The sequence below is a fragment of the Gouania willdenowi genome, chromosome 10, assembly GCF_900634775.1.
Source record: "Gouania willdenowi chromosome 10, fGouWil2.1, whole genome shotgun sequence".
Lineage (NCBI taxonomy): Eukaryota > Metazoa > Chordata > Actinopteri > Blenniiformes > Gobiesocidae > Gouania > Gouania willdenowi.
In genome coordinates, this window is record NC_041053.1 from 20,021,621 (window position 1) to 20,043,969 (window position 22,349).

The 22,349-nt window shown below is 39.7% G+C and overlaps 1 protein-coding gene across 1 annotated transcript in view; it reads left to right on the plus strand.

The window, feature by feature from the left end:
- The first annotated feature begins 251 nt into the window (after window positions 1–251).
- The window catches only part of atrx (ATRX chromatin remodeler), a 43,378-nt gene continuing 21,280 nt past the window's right edge, over window positions 252–22,349 (plus strand). Inside the window, exons 1-25 of the mRNA XM_028459003.1 lie at window positions 252–446; window positions 4,127–4,188; window positions 5,148–5,197; window positions 5,296–5,417; window positions 5,510–5,590; window positions 6,289–6,398; window positions 6,525–6,592; window positions 6,776–9,516; window positions 10,291–10,360; window positions 13,840–14,015; window positions 14,099–14,263; window positions 14,367–14,484; window positions 14,645–14,747; window positions 15,640–15,810; window positions 16,074–16,215; window positions 16,316–16,425; window positions 16,646–16,792; window positions 16,881–17,058; window positions 19,574–19,711; window positions 19,827–20,002; window positions 20,094–20,211; window positions 21,084–21,214; window positions 21,467–21,561; window positions 21,725–21,870; window positions 22,104–22,254. Of these exons, the coding sequence (XP_028314804.1) occupies window positions 4,168–4,188; window positions 5,148–5,197; window positions 5,296–5,417; window positions 5,510–5,590; window positions 6,289–6,398; window positions 6,525–6,592; window positions 6,776–9,516; window positions 10,291–10,360; window positions 13,840–14,015; window positions 14,099–14,263; window positions 14,367–14,484; window positions 14,645–14,747; window positions 15,640–15,810; window positions 16,074–16,215; window positions 16,316–16,425; window positions 16,646–16,792; window positions 16,881–17,058; window positions 19,574–19,711; window positions 19,827–20,002; window positions 20,094–20,211; window positions 21,084–21,214; window positions 21,467–21,561; window positions 21,725–21,870; window positions 22,104–22,254 (5,528 nt within the window). The 5' untranslated portion in view covers window positions 252–446; window positions 4,127–4,167. The remainder of the gene's footprint in view (window positions 447–4,126; window positions 4,189–5,147; window positions 5,198–5,295; window positions 5,418–5,509; window positions 5,591–6,288; window positions 6,399–6,524; window positions 6,593–6,775; window positions 9,517–10,290; window positions 10,361–13,839; window positions 14,016–14,098; window positions 14,264–14,366; window positions 14,485–14,644; window positions 14,748–15,639; window positions 15,811–16,073; window positions 16,216–16,315; window positions 16,426–16,645; window positions 16,793–16,880; window positions 17,059–19,573; window positions 19,712–19,826; window positions 20,003–20,093; window positions 20,212–21,083; window positions 21,215–21,466; window positions 21,562–21,724; window positions 21,871–22,103; window positions 22,255–22,349) is intronic.

Here is a 22,349-nt window from a genome sequence, read left to right on the forward strand (position 1 = left end):
TGTACTTGAGTACAAATTCAATCAAGTAACTGTACTTGAGAAGGATGTATTAGTACTCATTACACCTCTGTTAGAAACTTATGCACCCGTAAAAGCTTCTTTGTTCTTTCAGACCAAGAAATACATGTTCTTTGCCCGCAAATTGAACGTGAAAACCGTCGAATTTAGGCCGGCTGCCGCCCAACCTGGCAACGCTGCATGCATTGCCTGTGGAGCTGATCAGCCAATGAGAAGGCGCAGAGGGTTGAGGCAAGATGCGCCATTTTACTGCGTCCGCCGCCATCCGGTAAGATGGTCCCCTCGCTTTGTCTGCCCTGACCGGAGCTTTTCTGCATCCATCGTGTATTTCCATCATCAGGTCGTGAACGAGCTGGTTCGAGCTGCTTCGCCCGTATTCCAACCTTTCAACTGTTAGTCAATGAAGACATGAGGATATTGATCAGCAGGTAAGAGTTCTGCCAGCGGTGTTTGTTTAGGAAACGCTTCGGCGGCGGTTGCTGCGCTGCACTCGCTACTTAGCAAGCTAGGCTAGCTTTGCTGGGGCTAACGGATACGCAGCCGGCAATCTTCAAGTACAGCAGACACAAAGCGTGTCATGTCATTCCCACTGATTAAAAAGGGATAAACTGGGAAACCTGGTGTGCCGTGCGTTTCTCAGCTTACTAACCGGCGTTGGAGGTGTGCGGATGCCGTGGAACGGTTCCAGGCTGCAGCTGGTCGGTGGTCCGTGCCCGCGAAGGAAAGGCCCATGCATGCAGCGGTGCATGAGCATGCAGCCGGTATTGCAATGTTGCCGAGGCAACATGTGTTAATGAGAGAATAAGTACTGTAGCGATAGTGGCTGTTCATCCAGCTACGGTTAGCAAATTGGACTTGGCATCCGCGAGTTCCCGTGTTGTCTAAACACAAGGAAAAGCTTTGAAGCGGATAGAAACAAGACTAAGCTTTTACTGATGGTGTGACCGTGCTGCTGTTTTCCAGGGCACTGAATGAACTGTCTGTGCCCTACATGTGTTGGAGGAGCAGACAGAGTCAGTGATGGGCTAATCAGCACATCATGATGACGCAAAACTCCTCAATAAACAGCGCTGCTGCGCGCTCTCACCAACAAAACAATGCGCTTAAAGAAACATGGGATTAAAACATAGCCTCACTCGATCGACCTAAAATTAGCTTTTAACGTGCATTTGTCACTGTGCCCTTTGTTTGCGGATCATGGTTCATGGTTCACAGGGCTTTGTGATGGTGAAGATGCTATCATATGAGGGCATGCTCATGGCTTCATGTGTTTAGGAACAGTGTATATGGATGTAGTCTTAGATGACCCAATGTATGAAACATTTTGGAAATTTAGTGCTCTTATTCCGAAAGTAAATATCTCCTTTTTTTCGTCTTGACTCATTTTGCACGTTATAATCTCATACAGAGAAAATGTATAAAGCTGCACCTCTTTTAATTAGTTTTAAGTTAAGTGTGTTAAATATTTTTTTTCTGCTGATTTTAACATTCTTATTGATTTTTAAGCTGTTGAATGTTTTCTGTTACACTTTTTGATCATGTAAAAATTATGCAAGAATTATTATACACTTAAAACTCAGTGTAATATATCTCAGCAGTTTTTTGTAATTGTGAATTATTTCCTTCTGTTTATTTTCTGTAAGGTCATGGCTTTTTTTTTTTTAGGGGGAGGGGGATGGGTGAGCAGTACAGTTACATAACAAATGTTTTCTCTCCTATATAACAGGAGTAAATACTTTAATTCTTATTATAATGAACACATGCATGTCCAGGGTTTATTAATTTTGATTTAGGTACTTGCTCTAGCCCTAGGGATTTTTTTTTCTCTTAACCTTAACCTTAATCAAAAATTCAATTTCTCTTTTGTTCCTCCAGTACTTTTGTTCCTGTTTTTACGTTGTTCTTTTAATATGGGAAAATGGAATAATGTAATTTTTTTTTTCTTCAACTGTTTTGTGTATTTGTGATGTATTTAGAGCAAAAAAAAAAATCCCAATAGAGTGTTTTCACAGCGCGTCATCAACCTGGAAGTCGCCATTTTGGAGATAAGCAGCCGGGTTACAAACAGCACACAAAGGAGCAAATCCCGAATATTGAGAGGAAATGGTGAACTATTGCCGTGTTTTTGGCTGTACTATCGCTGTATCGGTCAGACCGTGAAAAACGTGGAGTTTTATAGACTGCCAAAAGTTATAACAGATCAGGGAAGAACAATGTCTGCATTTAATAGTCAGTAGTTCTACATCTGGAGAGCAGTGACATGAGACTAGCTCACCATTGTTATTGATGTACATGCAAACACCGCCGCCCTCATCTCCCATCTTGCATTTAAATTCAGCTTCAGGTAGTCGAGTTTGTTCTCCAGGGAGCGGACATTAGAACACAGGATGGAAGGAAGTGACGTTCTCTGAGGATTAGCTTTTAGCTTGGTTGCTAGCCCCACTCCTGCTTCTGATCACACCGCTTATGTCTCCTCCGCTGGCGCACACCGCTGGTATGAGGCTTTGCTACTTTGTAGGCTGCTGGAGTAGCGGAGCCTCATACCAGTGGTATTCATTACAAAGTAGCGGAGTCTCGTACCAGCGGTGTACGCCAGCGGAGGAGGAGACGTAAGCGGTATGTAGGGATGGGCGATATTGACACAAAAAAAATCCCAATAATTCCTGGTATTTATCATGATAACGATAAAAATCACGATAAATTAAGCTGATGATTTAATCATTCAGTATATTTAGGTGTAATAATCTCAATAGTTGCATTAGTCTAATGGGACCAGCTTTATCTGTGAACACGTGAATTATAATTAGAAAATATTGCGTTTCACAAATTTGGACAGATGAATAGTGACATTGTTGTTTATGCTAATTTATTTCACACAATGTGTGACATGTTAGTTTTTATTTTTGCATACAAGTGTTAAATCTGACCATAAACAAGTCGGTGGCTCTTTGTGGCTTTATGACAGTAAGACATGTTCTTTTTACTTGGTCTATTATTCCTTATATGGAGTGGTTAGCATTAGCTCTAAGCCCCGTTTGTGTGTCGGTGGGTTAGCTTAGCATAGTTAGCTTTAGTTGAGTTTCCAGTTCATAATCATTGCTACAGGTTCATCTCTGTCCCCGTGTTTGTGGAACATTTGGTGGATTTGACAAAAAAACTTGAGTCGGTTCCCTTTGTCGGATGGTTGTCTGGTTTTAACCAAGTAGCGGTCCATGATGTATTGCAGCTTCAGGTAGCCATGACGAGCACCTCACACAGACAGACGGTGGTGTGTGAAGGTGGCGGTGTACGTCAGAGCTTCCGTATACAAAGTTTCGCTCCAGAGAATAATAAGTTGACAACAAACGGGCAGTTTTGGCCCGTGGAACAGTTTTTTTTTTTTTTTTTTTTTTTGGGGAGGGGGGGCATTCTTAGCTAAATTGAGGGACACGTGGCCCTCACTAATTTCCAACATGGGAATTTATTGTTTATATCGTGGGATGACAAAATCTTACCGAGGAGAATGTTTTTGACGATAAATAATAAACGATAAAATATCGCACATTTCTAGCAATGTGATCAGAAGCAGGAGCGGGGCGAGCAACCAAGCTAAAAGCTAATCCTCAGAGAACGCCACTTCCTTCCATCCTGTGTTCTAATGTCAGCTCCCTGGAGAACAATGTGGACGACCTGAAGATGGATTTAAATGCAAGAAACTCCACATGTTTTTCACGGTCTGACCAATTAGTACAGCCAAAAACACGGCAATAGTTCACCATTTCCTCTCAAAATTCGGGATTTGCTCGTTTGTGTGCTGTTTGTAACCCGGCTGCTTACCCATAAATTGGTGCCTTCCGGGTTGATAACGCGCCGTGAAAACCCTCTGTCTTATGAGTTCTGTATGAAGTGAGTCTGCTGGCTTAGCTGTCGTTTTTGCAGGCTTGTAGTTACACACTAATTATGATTAATGTGCTCTAGTTGATATTACTACCATGTATAATGTTGTTTGTAACCCTGTTCATCTCATCTAGACATTGTCACATACATTATCCAACTACACTTTTTTTGCCTATGTACCAAAATGAGCCTTCAGAAACTAATTGTGTGGTTTGTGACTTTTTTTATTTAGGTAGAATAATTTTGGTGTCCTCTGAAATAAATCGGGATCAAATGGCAGAAAAGGAGGAGGAGGTAAGTGTGTAATCCCACCTGTTGTCAATTTGTTTCTAATAAGGATGGATGTAATTGTGATAGGGATGTGAATCTTTGGGTATCTCACGATACGATTTGATTCTGATTCTTATGGTCGCGATTCGATTAAAAATCGATTCTTGATCTAACCGATTCGCGATTCAAAAATTGATTCAGTGCATAGTGTGTTGAGGCAAATTATGGCATCAAAACAATGCAGTTTTTATAAGATTTTAAATAAACTGATTTCAATAATGTAATCACACAAAGGCAAACTTAAGACAAAAGGTAACATTTACACACACACTTCTTGTGCTGTCTATGTAATACTTAGTAATTTGGGGTCACTGTTGTTTCTTTTTTTTTTTTTTTTTTTTAAAAAGTCACTGTTGTTTCCTGTTGAGATCGTGTCATCGCCTGTAAAGGTCTGGGTGACTTTGTGTGTTTTGGCCTAACGCTGTTGCTTGCCGTAGTAGTTGGAAATCACCATCTTGAAAGCTCATGGCCTACTGGTCTCTACTAACTAAGTTGTTGTGTTTTCGGCTTGAAAAGACATATGCTTATGAGTATATTTAAGTGTACTGTTTGATAACACTCCTAAGACTGCGTTTGTGAAAGTTAAGCATAAACGGTGTGTTACATAAATCACAGTCGATCGCGGTAAATGTTAACATGAGCATATATACGTGGTTTTTCCCATAGATGTTAGTATGAACCTACCAGACTTTTTGTAAAGTGGTATTTTCTATTTATGAGAACACTAATATGTATTTTTATGTCCAGTTTACAGTGTTTACTGAGTAAAGACTAAGTGGATTTACTGAATCAGTTTAAAAAAAAATAGTTTTTTCAAATTCATGAATCGATGAATTGTGGATGATGAGAATCGCGATTCTTTTTTCTTCTTTCCCCCGCCCCCATGTGATACGAACCTAAAATGTTTCTCTTTGCCGGCCCAGCCTTGTAGCTCAGCAGAAAGTATGAAAGCGTCTTGTTCTCGCAGCAAGAGGTGAGCATTTAACTTTTTTTTGCTGGTAACATTTTTCTGCTCTCTTAAAACAATGGACTTATATTATAATGAAAAACTTTGACATAAACCCCTTTTAGGAAGCCTAGCACTGCAACAATGCATGGAGCTCTGAATGACTCCGCCTCTTCAGTTGAAAGTGATGGTGAGAATTCCAGTTCTGATGATCCATCCGACAGGAATACAGGCAGCAGATCGAAAGGTATCAACCACATGCATGTATTCTGTGATTTTAGTGGTGACATTGATTCTGAAATTGGAGCTGATATGGAAAGCAATGTCTCTATTCCTCAGGCACTTTGGTGATCCGACCTGCTGGGAACGATAACAAAGGAGCCATGAAGCTCAAAGTGGATTTTAAACAGAAAAAAACAGGTAAGTTTAGAACTTTTATTAGGGCCCTATAAAATTTGCGTTAACAGAATCGTTTATATTATAATACTTTATTTTTTACATACATTTAGTTTTATTATTATTAGTATTTAGTTTCCTCACAGGAGTTAAAAACGAATTTTCTGAAAAAAAGATTGTTTCTTAAAAAAAAAAGGAATTTTAGGTGGAAAACATGGAATTTGAGGAAAAATAAAACAGATTTCATAGGGCCTTATTGTACCAATTTCTGTGCCAGTCTGACTATTTCCGTTTCAATGGCTTTACATGATTAGATGTGATGACTGGCCATTAAACTTCCCAAAATGGTGTCAAACATGCTTAGGAAGGTTAATTGAGTTAACTATTGTTATTAATTTCATATTTCTTTGCTGGAAGTAGGCGAGATCACGATGTAGTGCTAGATTTGATGTCCTGTTTTTGCTAGACTTCCTAGAGATTAGGCCATCTGTTTTAAAGTGAAGGATTGGGTGAAAATGCTTGAAAAATATGCCTGTGGGGGTATATTCAATACTGTATTGCAAACCCTGATTTTATTCCAAAATGTATTTAAAATAATTTTAGAAAATGGTCAATTTTGCCATTTTCGCTTCAGAAAGTGAATTCCGTAATTTCTGGAAAACAGAGGCCCTATACCTTTATTTTAAAGGAACTAAATGTGATTCTGATGTCTTCAATTTCAGATGATACCCTGCAAAAGAAGGTCAGCTGTACTGCGTGTGGTAAACAAGTAAACCAGTTTAACCCCAACACTGTGCATGAGCACCCTGCACTTAAAGTGCTAATTTGCAAGGTAAAAACTTCCTATGAACTTATATAATGCAATTACTTTAAATACCATTGTACTTTAAGTTGCATGTTACGTTTTTTTGATTGGAATTTATTTTTAGCTGTTTGTTGTTATTCTCTCATTCTCCAGGCATGCCACAAGTATTACACGAGTGATGACATCAGTAGGGACTCTGACGGGATGGATGAGCAGTGCCGGTAATACATTGTATTTTGTAAAACAATGTTATTTTCATAACAATGTACAATCACTTGTTGAAATATGTTTTGCAGGCAATTAAAGCATATAATTGAGCGTTATTTCTCTTTCTGTACCCAACATGCATACTGTTTTTTTTAATTTATTTATTTTTTACTACTGTGTTTATTTTCCCTCCCAAGATGGTGTGCTGAGGGTGGCAACCTGATCTGCTGTGATTACTGCAACAATGCCTTCTGCAAGAAGTGTATTTTACGAAACTTGGGCAGAAAAGAGCTCTCGGTCATCACTGACGAGAACTCTAAGTGGCACTGCTACGTCTGCAGGTCAGAGCCCCTCCAGGACCTGGTCTCCAAATGCCTCAAAGTTATGAAGAATCAGCAAACCAAGGGGTCGAAGGTGGAAAAAAACACAGAACGAGACTCTAAAAGGCACAAGGTCAAAGAGGCTAAAGAGCACAAAACAGTTGTCAATGGAAAAGAACACACTGAAAGCTCAGGGACAATGACGTTCTCCTACAAAAAACTGCATGTACCCAAAGAACTTATAAAGAGAGTTAAAAAACTTGTAGAGACCACAACTGGTTTAAACACTACATTCATCCAGTTCATCCAGCAGGCAGCTGATGACCAGGCAGAAAAGTCTATTAGATATCGCCATTTAAGAGCCTTTAAGGCCGTGCTTTCTGACTTACAAAAAGCCCACAGTGCTCTGGAGGAGGCTTTGGAGCCTGAGTTTAAAAACATGGAACTTCAAAATGGAAATGAAGGCCAGCATGTGGTAAAAAAGGACACTAATGCCGAGGCTCCTTCTGACAATGATGTTGCAAATTGTATGGCAGTTAATGATGATGCGGTTGATAAGGCTTTTAAGGAAGATCAGTGTGAACTGGACAAGACGGATTATGTGGAGTCTGACATGGACAGTGGGCCTACTGAAGACCTGAACATAAATATGGAACATCATAAAGAGACAGAGAATCAAGATGATCCAGATGAGAAAAAAGCGCTGTGTGAGGTGGTAGAAGCAGTTGAGGGGCTGAACACAAAGAAGGAACGTCTTGATGAGTTGGACAAGCAATGTCTCGAGAAGCCAAAAGCAGACAGTGAGAGTCCCACTAAAAATGAAAATCATCTTCATCCAGATTTGGATATGGAGCAAGAAGCTGACCCAGAAACTGACCCGGAGCCAGTGTCAAACAAGGTTGAAATGAAAGACCATGTGACCGAAACAGATTCCCCTATAAAAATTATCAAAACTGAAGTTGAAGATGATGATCTTGTGACACAGTGTGAACTGTCATTAGATCAAGACATAATGTCTGTGCCCCCTTCAGTTCCAGAGGAGCTTTTTCAGATGGTGGAGAGCCTTGCAGACTCATCCTTACTCTCAGAGAACAACACAGATGCAGACGTAGATACTGATGCCAAGTCCGGTGAGAAGGACAGGCGCACTCGGCCTAAAGTAAAGAACCTCATTGTCAAGCTGACTCCTGTACCTGTTGTGACAACTCGCAAGTCCAGGTCTAAACGCAAAGGTAAGGAAGGTCAGAAGAAATCTGACACAGAATGTGATGAGGAAAACCAGCAGCAGGAGGAGGACAATGACTCTGATTCAGGGAAAGGGCCTGACAGTCCACTGCCCAGTCGTCGCCCAAGTCGAGTGAAGACGACTCCTTTGAGGAAACAGGCTGGGACTAAAGACGAGAATGAGTCTTCTGAGTCAGAGTTGGAAGAGAACAACAAGGAGAAGGCAAAATCATCCAAGAAACTCAGTGATGCTCAAAAGAAAGGTGCTAAAGAGAAGGATGAGTCCTCTGAGTCAGAGTCAGAAGAGGACAACAAGGAAAAGGCTAAATCCTCCAGGAAACCCAGGGTTGCTCAAAAGAAAGGTGCTAAAGAGAAAAATGAGTCTAAAGATAAGAATGAATCCTCTGAGTCAGAGTCAGAAGAGGACAATAAGGAAAAGGCAAAATCATCCAGGAAAGCCAGGGGTACTCAAAAGAAAGATGCTAAAGATAAGAATGGGTCTTCTGGGTCAGAGTCAGAAGAGTACAACAAGGATGAGGCTAAATCCTCCAGGAAATTCAGGGTTGCTCAAAAGAAAGGTGCTAAAGAGAAAAATGAGTCTAAAGATAAGAATGAATCCTCTGAGTCAGAGTCAGAAGAGGACAATAAGGAAAAGGCAAAATCATCGGGGAAAGCCAGGGGTACTCAAAAGAAAGATGCTAAAGATAGGAATGAGTCCTCTGAGTCAGAGTCAGAAGAGGACAATAAGGAAAAGGCAAAATCATCCATAAAATCCAGGGGTACTCAAAAGAAAGATGCTAAACAGGACAAGGCTTCAGAGGAAAAAGATTCTGATTCAGATGAAGTTCCTCAAGTGTTGCTTGAAAAGGCTGCAGCAGGCCAAAGCACAGATGAAGAATCAGAAAGAAAGCCTGAGAAAAAAAGCTCATCCAAATCAAACGCAATCAAACAAGCTACAGAGAAGGCATCAAAACGCAAAAGGAAGTCTGGAAGCTCCGAGTCAGATTGTGATAGCAAAGGCAAGCAAACATTCAAGAAGAAAAAGCAAAAAGCTTCGAGCTCCTCAGAGTCAGATTCTGACAAGGAGATGAAGAAAAGTAGTAAAGTAAGCCCAGTGAAGAGGAGATCCAGTCGTGTGAAGAAACAAACATCTAAAGATGAAGACAGAAGCTCACCTGAGAAGAGGAGGGAACACAAGAGGTCCTATGAAAAGAAGCGCAAGGGCCGTAGTTCTAAGACCTCCCCCAAGCTCCAGTCCTCTAGCGAGGAGGATGATGATGCTGCTGAGCAACAGACTGAAGGTGACTCTGGAGAGGACAGCGACACACAAAAAATCAAACCCCTTGTGGAGGGAAATGTAGTGGGAGGCAGTGGACACTTCCACCAGTCCTCAGGTAACTTTGTCTGATGCTTACCATTTTACAAATGGTCGATGGAGGTGTTAACCATGATCTGTGTAGAAAATATACAGCTGTAGCCACTTTCAATACTATTGAGTTTCTGTCACTGTGAAATTCAGAATAACGAAATCCAGAACAACAGGAAAACTTGTACTTGACCAATACTATTATTGTTGTTTCATTGATGCCAGACCAGGCTAAAGAGAAGAATGAAAGAAATTACGGATGAGACATGTCATCAGATTTCAATGGGCAGTGCCTTTATATAAACACTGTTCACGCAGCATTTGGCATAGTGTGAAATTAAGGAAAAGTGTAACTAAGGGTCCAGAAATATTGTGCTGCGCATTTATTTATCAAGAAGCACCTGATTATTTATCATTGTTTTAATTTTTTCAGGAATGCTTTTTAAATGGCCATACAGTAATGTGGTTAAAAGTGCGTAGATACTTGAAGTACTTATCGTTTTGAACCTCAATGAAAAGTGTCTAAGTTTTATAACATTATTTCTTACAGAACTTCAGTATGTGTTTTTAGTTAAAATACTAAACTGAAATATATACTCAAAGATATCAGTAGAAAACGCTTCTGACTGAGAAGCAAAATAAATTGCTAGCTACACGAGTTAAATTGGTAACTGATAGTTTCATGTAAATTAAACAGTGGTTACATTTGTATCTTGGCTAAACTCATCCTAGATAATGGGAAAATCCTGGCTTAGTCCACTATGAAGGTTTTATGAAATGCTTCTTTAAATCTGTTGTGTAGGAGATGAGGTGGATACAAAAGGTGAAGTCTCTGGTGTTGGTGAAGATGAGGACGACGATCCTGAAAACAGGTACTTGTAATCCAGCCTCTGCAGCACCTATTTAGCAGACAAGATAGGCAGTGTCTCACTTCACTTTGCACCTACATGTATTGAGTAGTTGATCAATCTTCACATTAAAGGTCCAGTATTATGCCATTTATCACTAATCTTCATTTGTTCTAAGAACCTACAACATAATATTTGAGATTTATTTTCCCAAACTTGCCTGTTTTTCAGTTACAGCCCTTAGAAAAGTCCCTTTTATGACGCTTCTAAAAACAGGCTGTTTTGGGGCCTTCTCACATTCATGAGTAGGCGTGTCTGTAGACACTGACTTCATGCCTCGCCCTTGCAAAAGAGATCAATGATCACTAGGGGTGTGTATTGCCTGGCATCTGGCGATACAATTCGTATCGCGATACGTCACGATACGATATATCCTGATATTGAAGTATAAGGCGATTATTGTGATTTTTTTTTAATATATATATATGATTTAAGCAACAACTAATCTGTAAATGTGTACACTTTCATGATAACATTATGTATGAAATATATTTTATTGGCATATTTTACACTCAAAACATTGGCTTTAACATGCCATGTGCCAACAACTTAAAATAAAAAAAAATGACTTACAATCTGCCTGTGGCTTTTAAACCAACTTTGACTTTAGTGCAACATAGCTTTAGAGCAACTTAACTTTAGTGCAACTTAACTGAGGTGTATGCCTAGAGCAACAAATAAATGCAGAAAGTTAGTACTTGGAAAAAACAAAAATCAATATGGATGCATCGAGAATCGCGCGACGTAATATCGCAATATATCTCCGACTCGATTTTTTTCAACACCCCTAATGATCACCCAACCAATTTTCTTTTGCTATCCACACAGTTATTGTTTTCAGCCAAAAAACTACATATTACAGTAAAACGCATGGCTATTTAAGCGCCTATTGTGATTGTGAGTCCGTCTCAGTGCTTCTGAGACTTATTACAGCAGCAGCAGGGCAGTCAGTCAAACACTAACCAGTATTAAGTTGCTAAGTCGCTTTCTTCTCCTGTCTTCTTCTAACTACAGGAATAGTGATTTAAGGTGATAATTTGTTTTGTCCAACCGCTGCGTCACATTGGATCACAAACGTGTCAGATCAAGTCAAAGGTGATACAAGGCAATATAACGGATACTAAAAATGGAACTGCTCTGGGTGCACATTTTGTTTGTTGCTTTACATATACGACAATAAAGTACAATATACACTACCGAACAATACACTTTTTTCAGTTTTCACTGAAAATTATTCAGTTCATTGTGTCATTGCGCTCTGAAATAAAAGCATAGAACAAATAAGCAATTTGAATTGAAAAATAAATCATGGAATCAATTTGTATACCAAAATGTATTCTAGACTTTTGACTCATCAAAGTAGCCACTTTTGGCAGATATAACAGCTAAACACACTTGTGGCATTCATTCAAGAAAAGTTGGAACACCTGTAGGAATTAGTAGCACCAGCTTTCAAGGCTGATTCAACCTTCATTGCTGCAGAACAGCTTTAAATTGTTAACCCACTTTGTGTTCCCTGAAAAAGGCCTGTTTGGATCATTCTGAAATGTACGTTATTTTTCAGTTTTTTTTTTAATCTCTGGCTGTTCAGTACTTACCTTTGTACCATTTCAAGCTATGCGTTGGACTTACACGATTTGAATTGCAATAAAAAAACTGCAAAAATGAGGGTGTTCTAAAACATTTGACCGGTAGTGTATATTCTATATGAAACCGCAGTGTTAGTTTTACCTGTGAGGTAGTTTGAGAGGTAGGAGCTCACGTTCTTATATAGGGTAGGAGGAGCCAGGATTGTCAGGGGGAGGAATTTCCGCAATGTGACATCACATGCGACAAAAATCCAAATTGCCCGTTTGGAGCTGACTTTTTACAAAATGTGGAATAGCAATTGAGGGAGGAAACAGAACTTGTTCAGCTTTGGTCCTCTGGATGAGACTAAAGGGATGTATATCACTATAGCAAATCAATTATAAAGTGATTTTTTTTTTCTTCATAATACTGCCCCTTTAAAGCTGAGGTTTGCACAATTTTGCCTTCTGAATATGATTCACAGTACATAATCATTCCCTTTCACACATTCACAGTGTTCACATTAACCTAAACTTGGATATGTTTTCACCAGTGCAGTGTTGGAGTTTTATATAGGAGAGATCAAATAAGTCAATTTGAAAATGTCTCTGTGTCACAACCGCGTCAGCATCATTGGATTTCAGCTGAAGCCGAATGATTAATTGCATTTGTGATTAAATCTCACTGATAAAACGGTTTGACCGGTCACGTGATCTGTTGACGTGAGTTGTAGGCCAGCAGAGCGTCTGGCATTGTGCAGAACCTGTCTTGCTATTGTTGCTACCTGACCAGCCCTCGCTCACTACTCTCCCTCCCAGTGCAGCGGCAACATGACGGACTGATGGCAGAGTCTGATGAACTGTGATGACTTTCTGTGTGAGCGGCTGCCTGTCTTAGGCATAATGCAGATGTCCAGTTGTCACTCGTATAAGTTCCTCAGTTCTGAATGTTAGAAGCAGCCATTTGCTGTGTTTGAGTCTCACCGCTTCAAAGATTCTGTACGCTCCGTATTCTCTCCGTTCCACACAGGGAACGAGGCCCCTCCTTTCTTAAATGGGCTACATACTAGACCTGCCCTCAAAGAAGCCACACTACAGAATTTACTCAACCTGTCCCTACTAAGAGCAAAAGCTGAAAGTGGCACTACACGTGCTGCTGGTGAATATTAAAAGGGCATTTGTGGCATTTCACCCAGTATTGCTTTTCTTAAGACTTAATTGAGAAAATAAATTGAGTTTATAATCATCTATTGCCATTTTGAGGGAAAATATCAAGTTATGAATTTTGGTCTATATTGTAGGGTGAAATTCAGACTGTTTAAGATGTGCAATCCACAGGTTTACATATTTTGTTTCATGAAACATGTACATTTAGACATTTTGAAGTGATACAGCCACAGATTTGTTAGCAATTTTGTTGCAATCTACTCTTTATTTTGCACGATTATTACTGACATATACTTATGTTTACACCACACTACTCTGGCAGAAAATTAAGTTGTTTTGCAAATACTTTAATTCATGCTTCATTTGCCTTTATCTTAACCTATGCCTAGCCTAGAAGAAAGAACAATTTATGTAAAATCAATTTGATCTCATTTCTTAGAATACAAAAATATTTATTGCTTGTGTTTGTTGAAAAACACGAGAAGAGGACCTTGGGAAAAAAATCTCTTCATTTACCTAATCATTCAGCCCTAATTTCAGCAACAGTTTAATTTACATAATATTGTACTTCCAATTCTCAATAATATAATCTGTCAATTGTTTATTGCTGATGAAGAGAAATATTGTTATCTTTAGTACTGAACAGCTGTTCTGCACCATGAAAGTTATCCTTTTTTAATGTCTTTTTTCCTCTTCTTTGTCCTGTAGGGTTGCTAAGAAAATGCTTCTCGCCCAAATAAAATCTAACTATTCTTCGGGGGCTGAAAGCTCCTCTGACGATGACGAAGAGGCAGACAAAGAAGAAAAACCACGGAAAAGAGCAACAAAGAAAGAGGCGGAGGAAGACGATCCTGACAACGAAGAAGAGGACGATAATGAGCAAGGTAATTTGAAAAGTGCCATTTATTGTTTCTATCCAGATTTACTTTACTTTGCATCATTTGACTGGTTGTTCCTCTCTCTAAAGACAACGAGCTTACCGATGACTCCGGTTCTGACATTGACGTAAAGAAGAGTAGCAGACGCCACAAGTTGCTTCGCCACAAACTCTCACTAAGTGAGGGTGAATCCGGGGAGGAGAAAACCTCCAAGAAGAACAAGAAAGGAGAGAAGAAGAAAGCGAAGCGAAAAGGTGAACTATTTAAATCAGTGTTGATATTTTCTCTGTGTTGGTTAATGTATGTTTTTTTTTTTTTAACACTTATAATGTCAAGTAACACTATTTTGTATTTCAGTGGGCAGTGATGACTCTGAAGACTCAGATTTTGAAAAATCTGAATCTAGTGAAGAAGAGTCGGGAGTGAGTGAAGTGCTGAGTGACTCGGATAATGACAAGAAGCGCAGAAAAACACGGTAAGTTGTTACATGCATGCCAAGGCGGTACTATCCCTTAATGGGAAATTACCTCAGAACACCAAAAAACACAAGTGCCAGTGGTACCATGTTGTTACAGTTGTACAAATTTTTTCACCGCCTGAATTTTAATTGTGTATGTTTGGTTTTGGGCTTCCAGTTCTTCAAAGAAAAAGGAAAATGAGAAAAATGAGAGGAGCTACAAGCAGAAGAAGAAGCGACGCAGGATCAAAGTTCAGGACTCCTCTTCCAGCAATGAGAAGGTGCATGAAACCTATTTCAGTTGGTGGATCTTTTGACGTTTCCATCAGGCCGAGGAAAGGATTCTACGTCAAGTTCGCCAGTCAAGTCATGCTTGATTAGAGCCTCTGATTTTTTTCATTTCAAACTTTCAGAGTTTAACCATTTCTGTGTTTCATTTCCATTTCATCAGCTTTCCCTAATTAGAGGTCATTACAGGCTTTATCTAACTTCTGAATTGTGCCAAACGTGCTTAATATGATTATTGATTACTTTTATCATTAATTTCATATTTATACACGGCATGATTTTGCATGAGATTTGATGTCCAGCCGTTTGGTACACTTACTGAAGCTAAACATTAGACCAGCTGTTTTATGGTGAAGAATATTTTGTGTAAATGTGTGATGTTCTCCCAAGACATGTTGATCTTGTCCATGTCTTATAGCTATTTCCATTTCAGAAATCAGAGTCCATATTATGTCAGATTATGCTTGAGAATTGACATTTCTGTCTCTCTGACCCCCTTTTAATGAAGACTTGTATTAACGGGTTCAGTGCGTAATATTTTCACAAAACATGCATGTCATGGTATATTTTGTCACATTGCAATTCCTGCTTGACTTAGAAAACAAAACAAAAGCAACAACAACCTGAAAACAATAACGATATTGCAGTTTCAGGAAGTAAATTCCGTATTTTTTGTCCGTTTTCTACTATCACAGAAAATCATAGGCCCAAGATGATGCGTAAAAGGAACTTCTATTAGAGCTCCCTTATTGCCACCTAACACCTGAGTGGATGGTTGCGATCAGACAAATTGTGATTTTCCACTTCAAGTTGGTGGAGAGGATGTTTCATTTTCCTTAGCCCCTAAGATATGAAGGCTGAACTTAAATCTCTTTTTTTTTACAGAGTGGAGAGGAAGAGGGTGAGGATGGAGAGGATCGCAAAGCCCGGAAAAAGATCCGAAAAATCCTGAAGGATGACAAGCTGCGGACAGAGACTAGGGACGCCCTGAAAGAGGAAGAGGACAGGAGGAAGCGCATAGCTGAGAGAGAAGCACTTAAAACAAAACTTCGAGAGGTAAAACACTGGTCTGGATACGTCTTTACAGTCCCTTAGAAGCTTCAATGAAATGTCATTAGGATGGTATTTCAGTTGATAATAGCATTGTCAAAAAACAACCACAATTTTTCTACAAATAACATAGTAACTGGGGTACAATACGCTCACAGGATTTATCGTAGCGAAATCTACTCATGTCATGAACTGTAGAATGCTTTTTTTACTTAATCAGTGTATTTTTGTGTGTGGCTCCCCTCTCCCTGCTTCCAAACCTGTATTAGGTGATTGAAGTTGGGGAGTCTTCTCAGATCGCTTGTCCCATCACCACCAAACTGGTGCTTGATGAAGATGAAGAGACCAAGGAGCCGTTGGTGCAGGTGCACAGGAACCTGGTCACAAAGCTCAAACCTCACCAGGTCGATGGTAAGAAGACATTTTGTAAAAGATTCAGTCTTTTCCGTGACGTCTTCTAAACATATTTTCAATTATGCTCCATCCCATCATCTACCTTCATTTTTTTTAGGTGTTCAGTTTATGTGGGACTGCTGCTGTGAGTCAGTGAAAAAGGTTCAGAAGTCCTCAGGCTCTGGGTGCATCCTTGCTCACTGTATGGGCCTGGGAAAAACCCTACAGGTAATAGAGACAGCAATGTGGTCCTTTCCTGTTGAGAATATGCTGTGAATTACTGGATAAAGACCAAGTATTGGTTAAACCATTGCACACGCGGTGTCTGCGTTAGGTGAAACTGCTCACATGATCTCAGTCAGTTTAATGTAATGAAGCGTTTAAGCTAAGTCCACCTAATCCCAATCACGTAAATCATTGTAACTGCATTTCTCCCTTTGTCCTGTAGGTGGTAGCCTTTCTACATACGTTGTTGCTCTGTGAGAAATTAGACTTCAGCACAGCACTGGTGGTTTGTCCTCTCAACACTGTCCTGAACTGGGTCAATGAGTTCGAGAAGTGGCAGGAAGGCATGGAGGATGATGAGAGTTTAGAGGTGATGAGTGGCTTCTGAAATCTTTAAAGGTGGAAGCATTCCACTGCTGTGCTGCACCTCAGATGTTGACCTGTCCTGTGATTAACAGGTGATTGAGCTGGCCACGGTGAAGAGACCACAGGAGCGATCTTATGCCCTGCAGCGATGGCAAGAGTCAGGCGGTGTGATGATCATTGGCTATGAGATGTACCGTAACCTGACACAGGGAAGAAACACCAAGAGCAAGAAGCTCAAAGAGATCTTTCAGAAGACACTGGTTGAACCAGGTAAACTAACGACTCATGCTCATTTTGTTGTTTTTTGTTTTGGCAGTGAGATAACCTTCAAGAAAGACCTATTAAGACATGTAATGTTTTAAAAATGTTCATTGCTGTCATAAGAGTTATGGGAAGAGCATTGATGTTGTGATGCTATTAGAACAACACAAGATGCCAAGCTTCCTGTTTCTACTTTCCATATCCTCTCAATAGAATTAACAGTTTTTTTTGTTTTCATGACATCCATGATAGCTCAAAATTAGTGACTAAATATTGTGTTAACTGATATGGATTTTCCAAACAATACATTAACCAATATATTTGAAATAATGTGATACAGTAAATAACCAATTACATTTCCACATTACATGATGAGCAAAACAAATGGATTAGTTGATCAATCATGAACTAATCAGTAATTAAATCTAATTTAAATGAAATGCAATAATTCATCAAATCAAACAATACATATTACTTTTTGTCTACAAGATATTTCTTTCAATGGTGAATTACATAATAAACTAGAACCAAATAAACCATTAAAAGGCACATGACACCAGTTTGGACATTTTAAGTTTTTAACATCTTTTTATATGAAAAAATCTGGTAAAAAAAAAAAAGTGCCAATCTGATTTGGGTCACAATTGCCGGCAGTCTGAATGTAGCGTAAGCATGAGTTGCAGATAGACATTCTGTTTACAGGTTTCTTTATTGTTTACACCGTAGTGATTACAGACGTCTGTTACATAATCGGACGGGGAGTGATACATGGTGCTTATTTGAGAAGTTCCTGCAGTTCCTTTAATAATGGGCTTTCCACGCAAACCAGGGCTGTACACTAACTTTTACACTGGTAGCACTGGTGCTACCAATTTTCTCAATTGAACGCACCTGCACATGAAATGTTGGCACCCATTTTTTTCCCCCCAGAAGAGACGTTGCCCCCCCTTAAGCTGAGAGCATTTTAGTCATTTTCAACCTATTTAGAGTAGAGTTGGACGTTATCCAAATTTTGATACCGTCAAACCACCCTATTTTTACCGTGGTATACGGTATTATCGTGACTAATTAAAAATTATGACGTAAGGCTCAGGGTGCGTTCACACAATTTATCATTTACGATGCCGCTTTTACTGTTTAAATGATCAGTTTACGGAGATACTAAAGGATGAGTTCACTCAAAATGTAGGCTTATTCAAGGAGTTAACCGCTTTAATTTTGCCCTGGTACGTTGAGGAAGAGTCTATCGGCAGCCTTCTGCTGCAGCCGTCTCTGTAGCGGGAGGGAGGAGCTGCTGCCTTGGCTATACAGACAATGAAGGACAGGGAAGTTGTCACTTGAAAAGTTCAAATTTTTCAACTTTGAGCAAAAACCCATTCAACACATAAGTGCTCCTGGATGTAGAATCATGTTTAGGCATTAAATAAATTATATTTAATAATCAATCATTATGTCCTATACATACATATTGCATTTTTTTTTTTAATGGCAGCATTGAAACTGATAACATTATTTTTATGACCCCGCGGTATAGGGTATTACTTTATTGCCGCCCAAGCCTAATATAATGATATTATTGATGAGAAAAAAAATACAAAGACCCAAAAGAAGCAGAAATATTTTAATGAACAGTCAACTTACTATATTGAAAATATTTGGCCACTGTTTTTTTTAATGTTTTTCACTGGTTCTTATAATCTCACCACACTCACCTCAACTCTATCATGTGTCTGCAGTAACTAAGAATTGAATCAATTTATTGGTGTTTTCCACACAAATTCCCAGTCCAAGGCAAGAAAGACTGTTAATAATGCGAGCATCACTTTACACCTAAAAACCATTTAATTTACTCTCTGAAAAGCAGAACAGAAAAGCAACAGTAAAATGCTAAATTTAACATTAATATGAACATGATATTGGAAAATATTTTGTGCACGCTTTATTTAGGGTGTGTTCTTGCATTTTGCATCAATATGACTTTTGGTATCATGAGCCCTTTAAGGCACATTTGACATGCAGCTGTTCGACTGCAATGATGAGAACTGCAATGATTGCCATTTCTAAAACTGAAACAGTTCTCCACATCTTTCACTGCTTTAATCACCTCATTGTCATTTTCATGGCAGCTTTTCACTAGGTAATGGTACACTTGGTAGATGTTTTCTCTCTTCTCAAATCTTTGTCTTTACAAATGGTAAACATGCCGCCTGACTCAAATTGTGACGAAACTCCAGACTGATCTAAGAGTCAGACATATACAGGACAATGGGGTAGAGCTATGGTATTGGATCACATTTTTAATTCAAATGGTTTCATGGGGTCAATATTAATACAAGTCTTATATTAAAAATCATTCTAGGCAGATGCCGTCCCCTGATGATCCTTGAATTCACTTTCATTTTAACATTTGAGCAACAGAAAGTATTTTTGTTTTTGTTCTGTTAATCGTGCCAGGCTGTTTTATTAGAGCAACTCTTCTGAAGTTGTTTTTAAAAAAGTTGTTTTGGATATTTTTTCCTTTCAGGTCCAGACTTGGTGATTTGTGACGAAGGGCACATCCTGAAAAACGAGGCCTCTGCAGTGTCCAAAGCCATGAACTCCATCAGGACGAGGAGGAGGATCGTGCTGACTGGAACACCTCTGCAAAACAACCTTATTGAGTGTACGATTTCCCATTGTGATCAGAACACAAAACAAGCACTATTTAAACTTTTCTGTATTTACATGGGACTGTATTTTTGATTTTGCTTTGGTTTTAACTTAATTCCTTTCACTAGACCACTGCATGGTGAACTTCATCAAAGAGAACCTGCTGGGGTCTGTCAAGGAGTTCAGGAACCGCTTTATTAACCCCATTCAGAATGGCCAGTGTGCCGACTCCACGCTCCAGGATGTCCGAATCATGAAGAAGAGGGCGCACATCCTCTATGAAATGCTGGCTGGCTGTGTCCAGGTTGGACAGAGCATTCAAAAGCTTTCGAACTCCATAAAAACTGAATCTTTATAGTCCATTGAAGATGATTATTTTTCTTCTTTCTTCACAGAGGAAAGACTACACAGCCCTCACTAAGTTCCTGCCTCCCAAGCACGAATATGTGCTGTCACTTCGGATAACTCCGATTCAGTGTAAACTTTACAAATACTACCTGGAGAACTTCACAGGTGGGAGTTTTTTCATCTCAGGGTTGTGGAGTATGAGTAAACTACTTGTCTGGCTCAAAGGTGTCTGGCTTCCTGGGTGTTATGGTAGGCGGGACCTCTAGAGGCAGAAAGTAGTCGTTTTTTTTCTCTTTCTTGTCTTGTTTCACACACCCATGGTTAGCTCTCAGGCTGAAAATTGGAATGAGAATTTCCACTGGAAAATGCTTGTAGTCCAGTCTGAGGTGAAATCCTTCTGGCTGAGTGTTCTCTTTACTGCGTGTCATTTGCTGTGAACAGGTTTTCAGATGAATGGAAGGCCTCTCTGGTCCCTTACTTACTTCTGGTGTATTGTTAAGTCATTTGGTGGACTCTCCTTCAAGAATGTGCCTTAGTGTGTGTGTGTACGAATGGCAGCTGGCACCGTGCCGCAGGCAGAGTTTAAGCCCAGTTTCCCACATTTCCCTAATGAAGAGCTCTGGGAGAGAGGGAGTGGAGGGCGTGGGGTAAGAAGGGGGTGAAGGAGTAGGGTGTGTCCGGCATAAATGAAAGGGAAAGAAAACTTTGTCGTAGAAGGGCCAACCCAAAGCAAAGACAAAGAAAAGCAGAGTTATGTCAGACTGAGGTGGTGAGATGTGTTGTGGTCTAAAATCTACCACTCAATGAAGATTAACATGCAGGACAGATAATTGAACAGATAATCAGATATAATTTGGTGTGCAAAACTAATGCAGTTTCATAAGTAAAAAAAAAAACATTTCCATAAAACTTGTTTTAAAATATTATTCTCTGTCTCTAAAGGTTTGTGTATGACCAGAGTCAGAGCTTGTGGTCTTAACATTTAGCAAGTGCACTCATCAATCTTTCTCTTCATACACTTTATCCCTTGTGAGCAGGTGTGGGGAATGCTTTGGAGGGGGGCCGAGGCCGCTCGGGGACCAAACTCTTCCAGGATTTCCAGATGCTCAGCAGAATCTGGACTCATCCTTGGTGTCTTCAGCTGGATTACATCAGTAAAGAAAACAGGGTAGGTCCAACAAAGACGAGACTAATCCACACACCAAACACTATCCAAAAAGCTGGGAATATGTTTGCCCAAAACACACAATCTCTGTGGGAAACACAAATGGGAATGTGTGCTGACAGGTCGTACGTACATATTGCCACTGCAGCAGATTTAATTTATGTATGCATTGTTTCTCCAAGCGTTGGCCCGGCTCTGTCTTAGCAGATCTGTTTGATTGCACGTTAAGCTTCATGTCAGCACACTCTCTTCCAGGGTTTCTTTGATGAGGACAGCATGGAAGAGTTCATTGCTTCAGAAACTGAAGAATCCGAAATGAGTATGACTTCTGAGGATGAAAAAGCCAAAAAGTAAATCCACTCATTTTCTTTTATTCTTTTATTCCCACATATTTTCAATCCAGTACTATTTGTGTTGTGCCAAATAGAACAGAGTTGTCTCATGACCCTTTATATATGATCTTCATTTTGTTCTTTCTTTCATGTATCTGTGATGTTTTCTCTTTCTCGATAGGAAAAAGAAGAAAGGAAAAGGAAAAAAGAGAGGCTCTGAGGACTCGGACAGTGATGAGGTGGAGGTCATCAAGGAGTGGAACACTATCTCTCGAGGCAGAAATGGAGAAGGGGGAGGTCGAAACAGACCAGAGCCTGTCGAGGAACGTAAGTTCATACACACTTATTAAGGTCACTGGTTCAGTTAGGGAAGCTAATCGAGATGCATTTGCACCTCTAAATAAGCAAGTTATTTCAAAACAAGCATATCATTATTTATTGACATGCCATAACCCTATATTGTTAATATAATGATGTCCAATAATGGTCAACAATAATAGTCTGATCATGGATCTAGCAGTTCTGCCTGTAAGATGCTTAACCCTCTCCTTCTTGAACAGCACGGCCCACAAACTCTACACCCGGGAGTCCTGCTTTTGACTGGCACAGAGAGTTTGTCACTGATGCTGATGCTGAGATCCTGGAACACTCCGGAAAGATGACGGTCCTCTTTGAGATCCTGCGCATGGCTGAAGAAGTGGATGATAAAGTGTAGGATGGCCTGTGCTGCTATTGTTTTAGTAGAGTTGCTGGAGGAAATGGTGAATTAATTGAGACTGACTTGTTTCTTCTAAAATTGTTGTGTT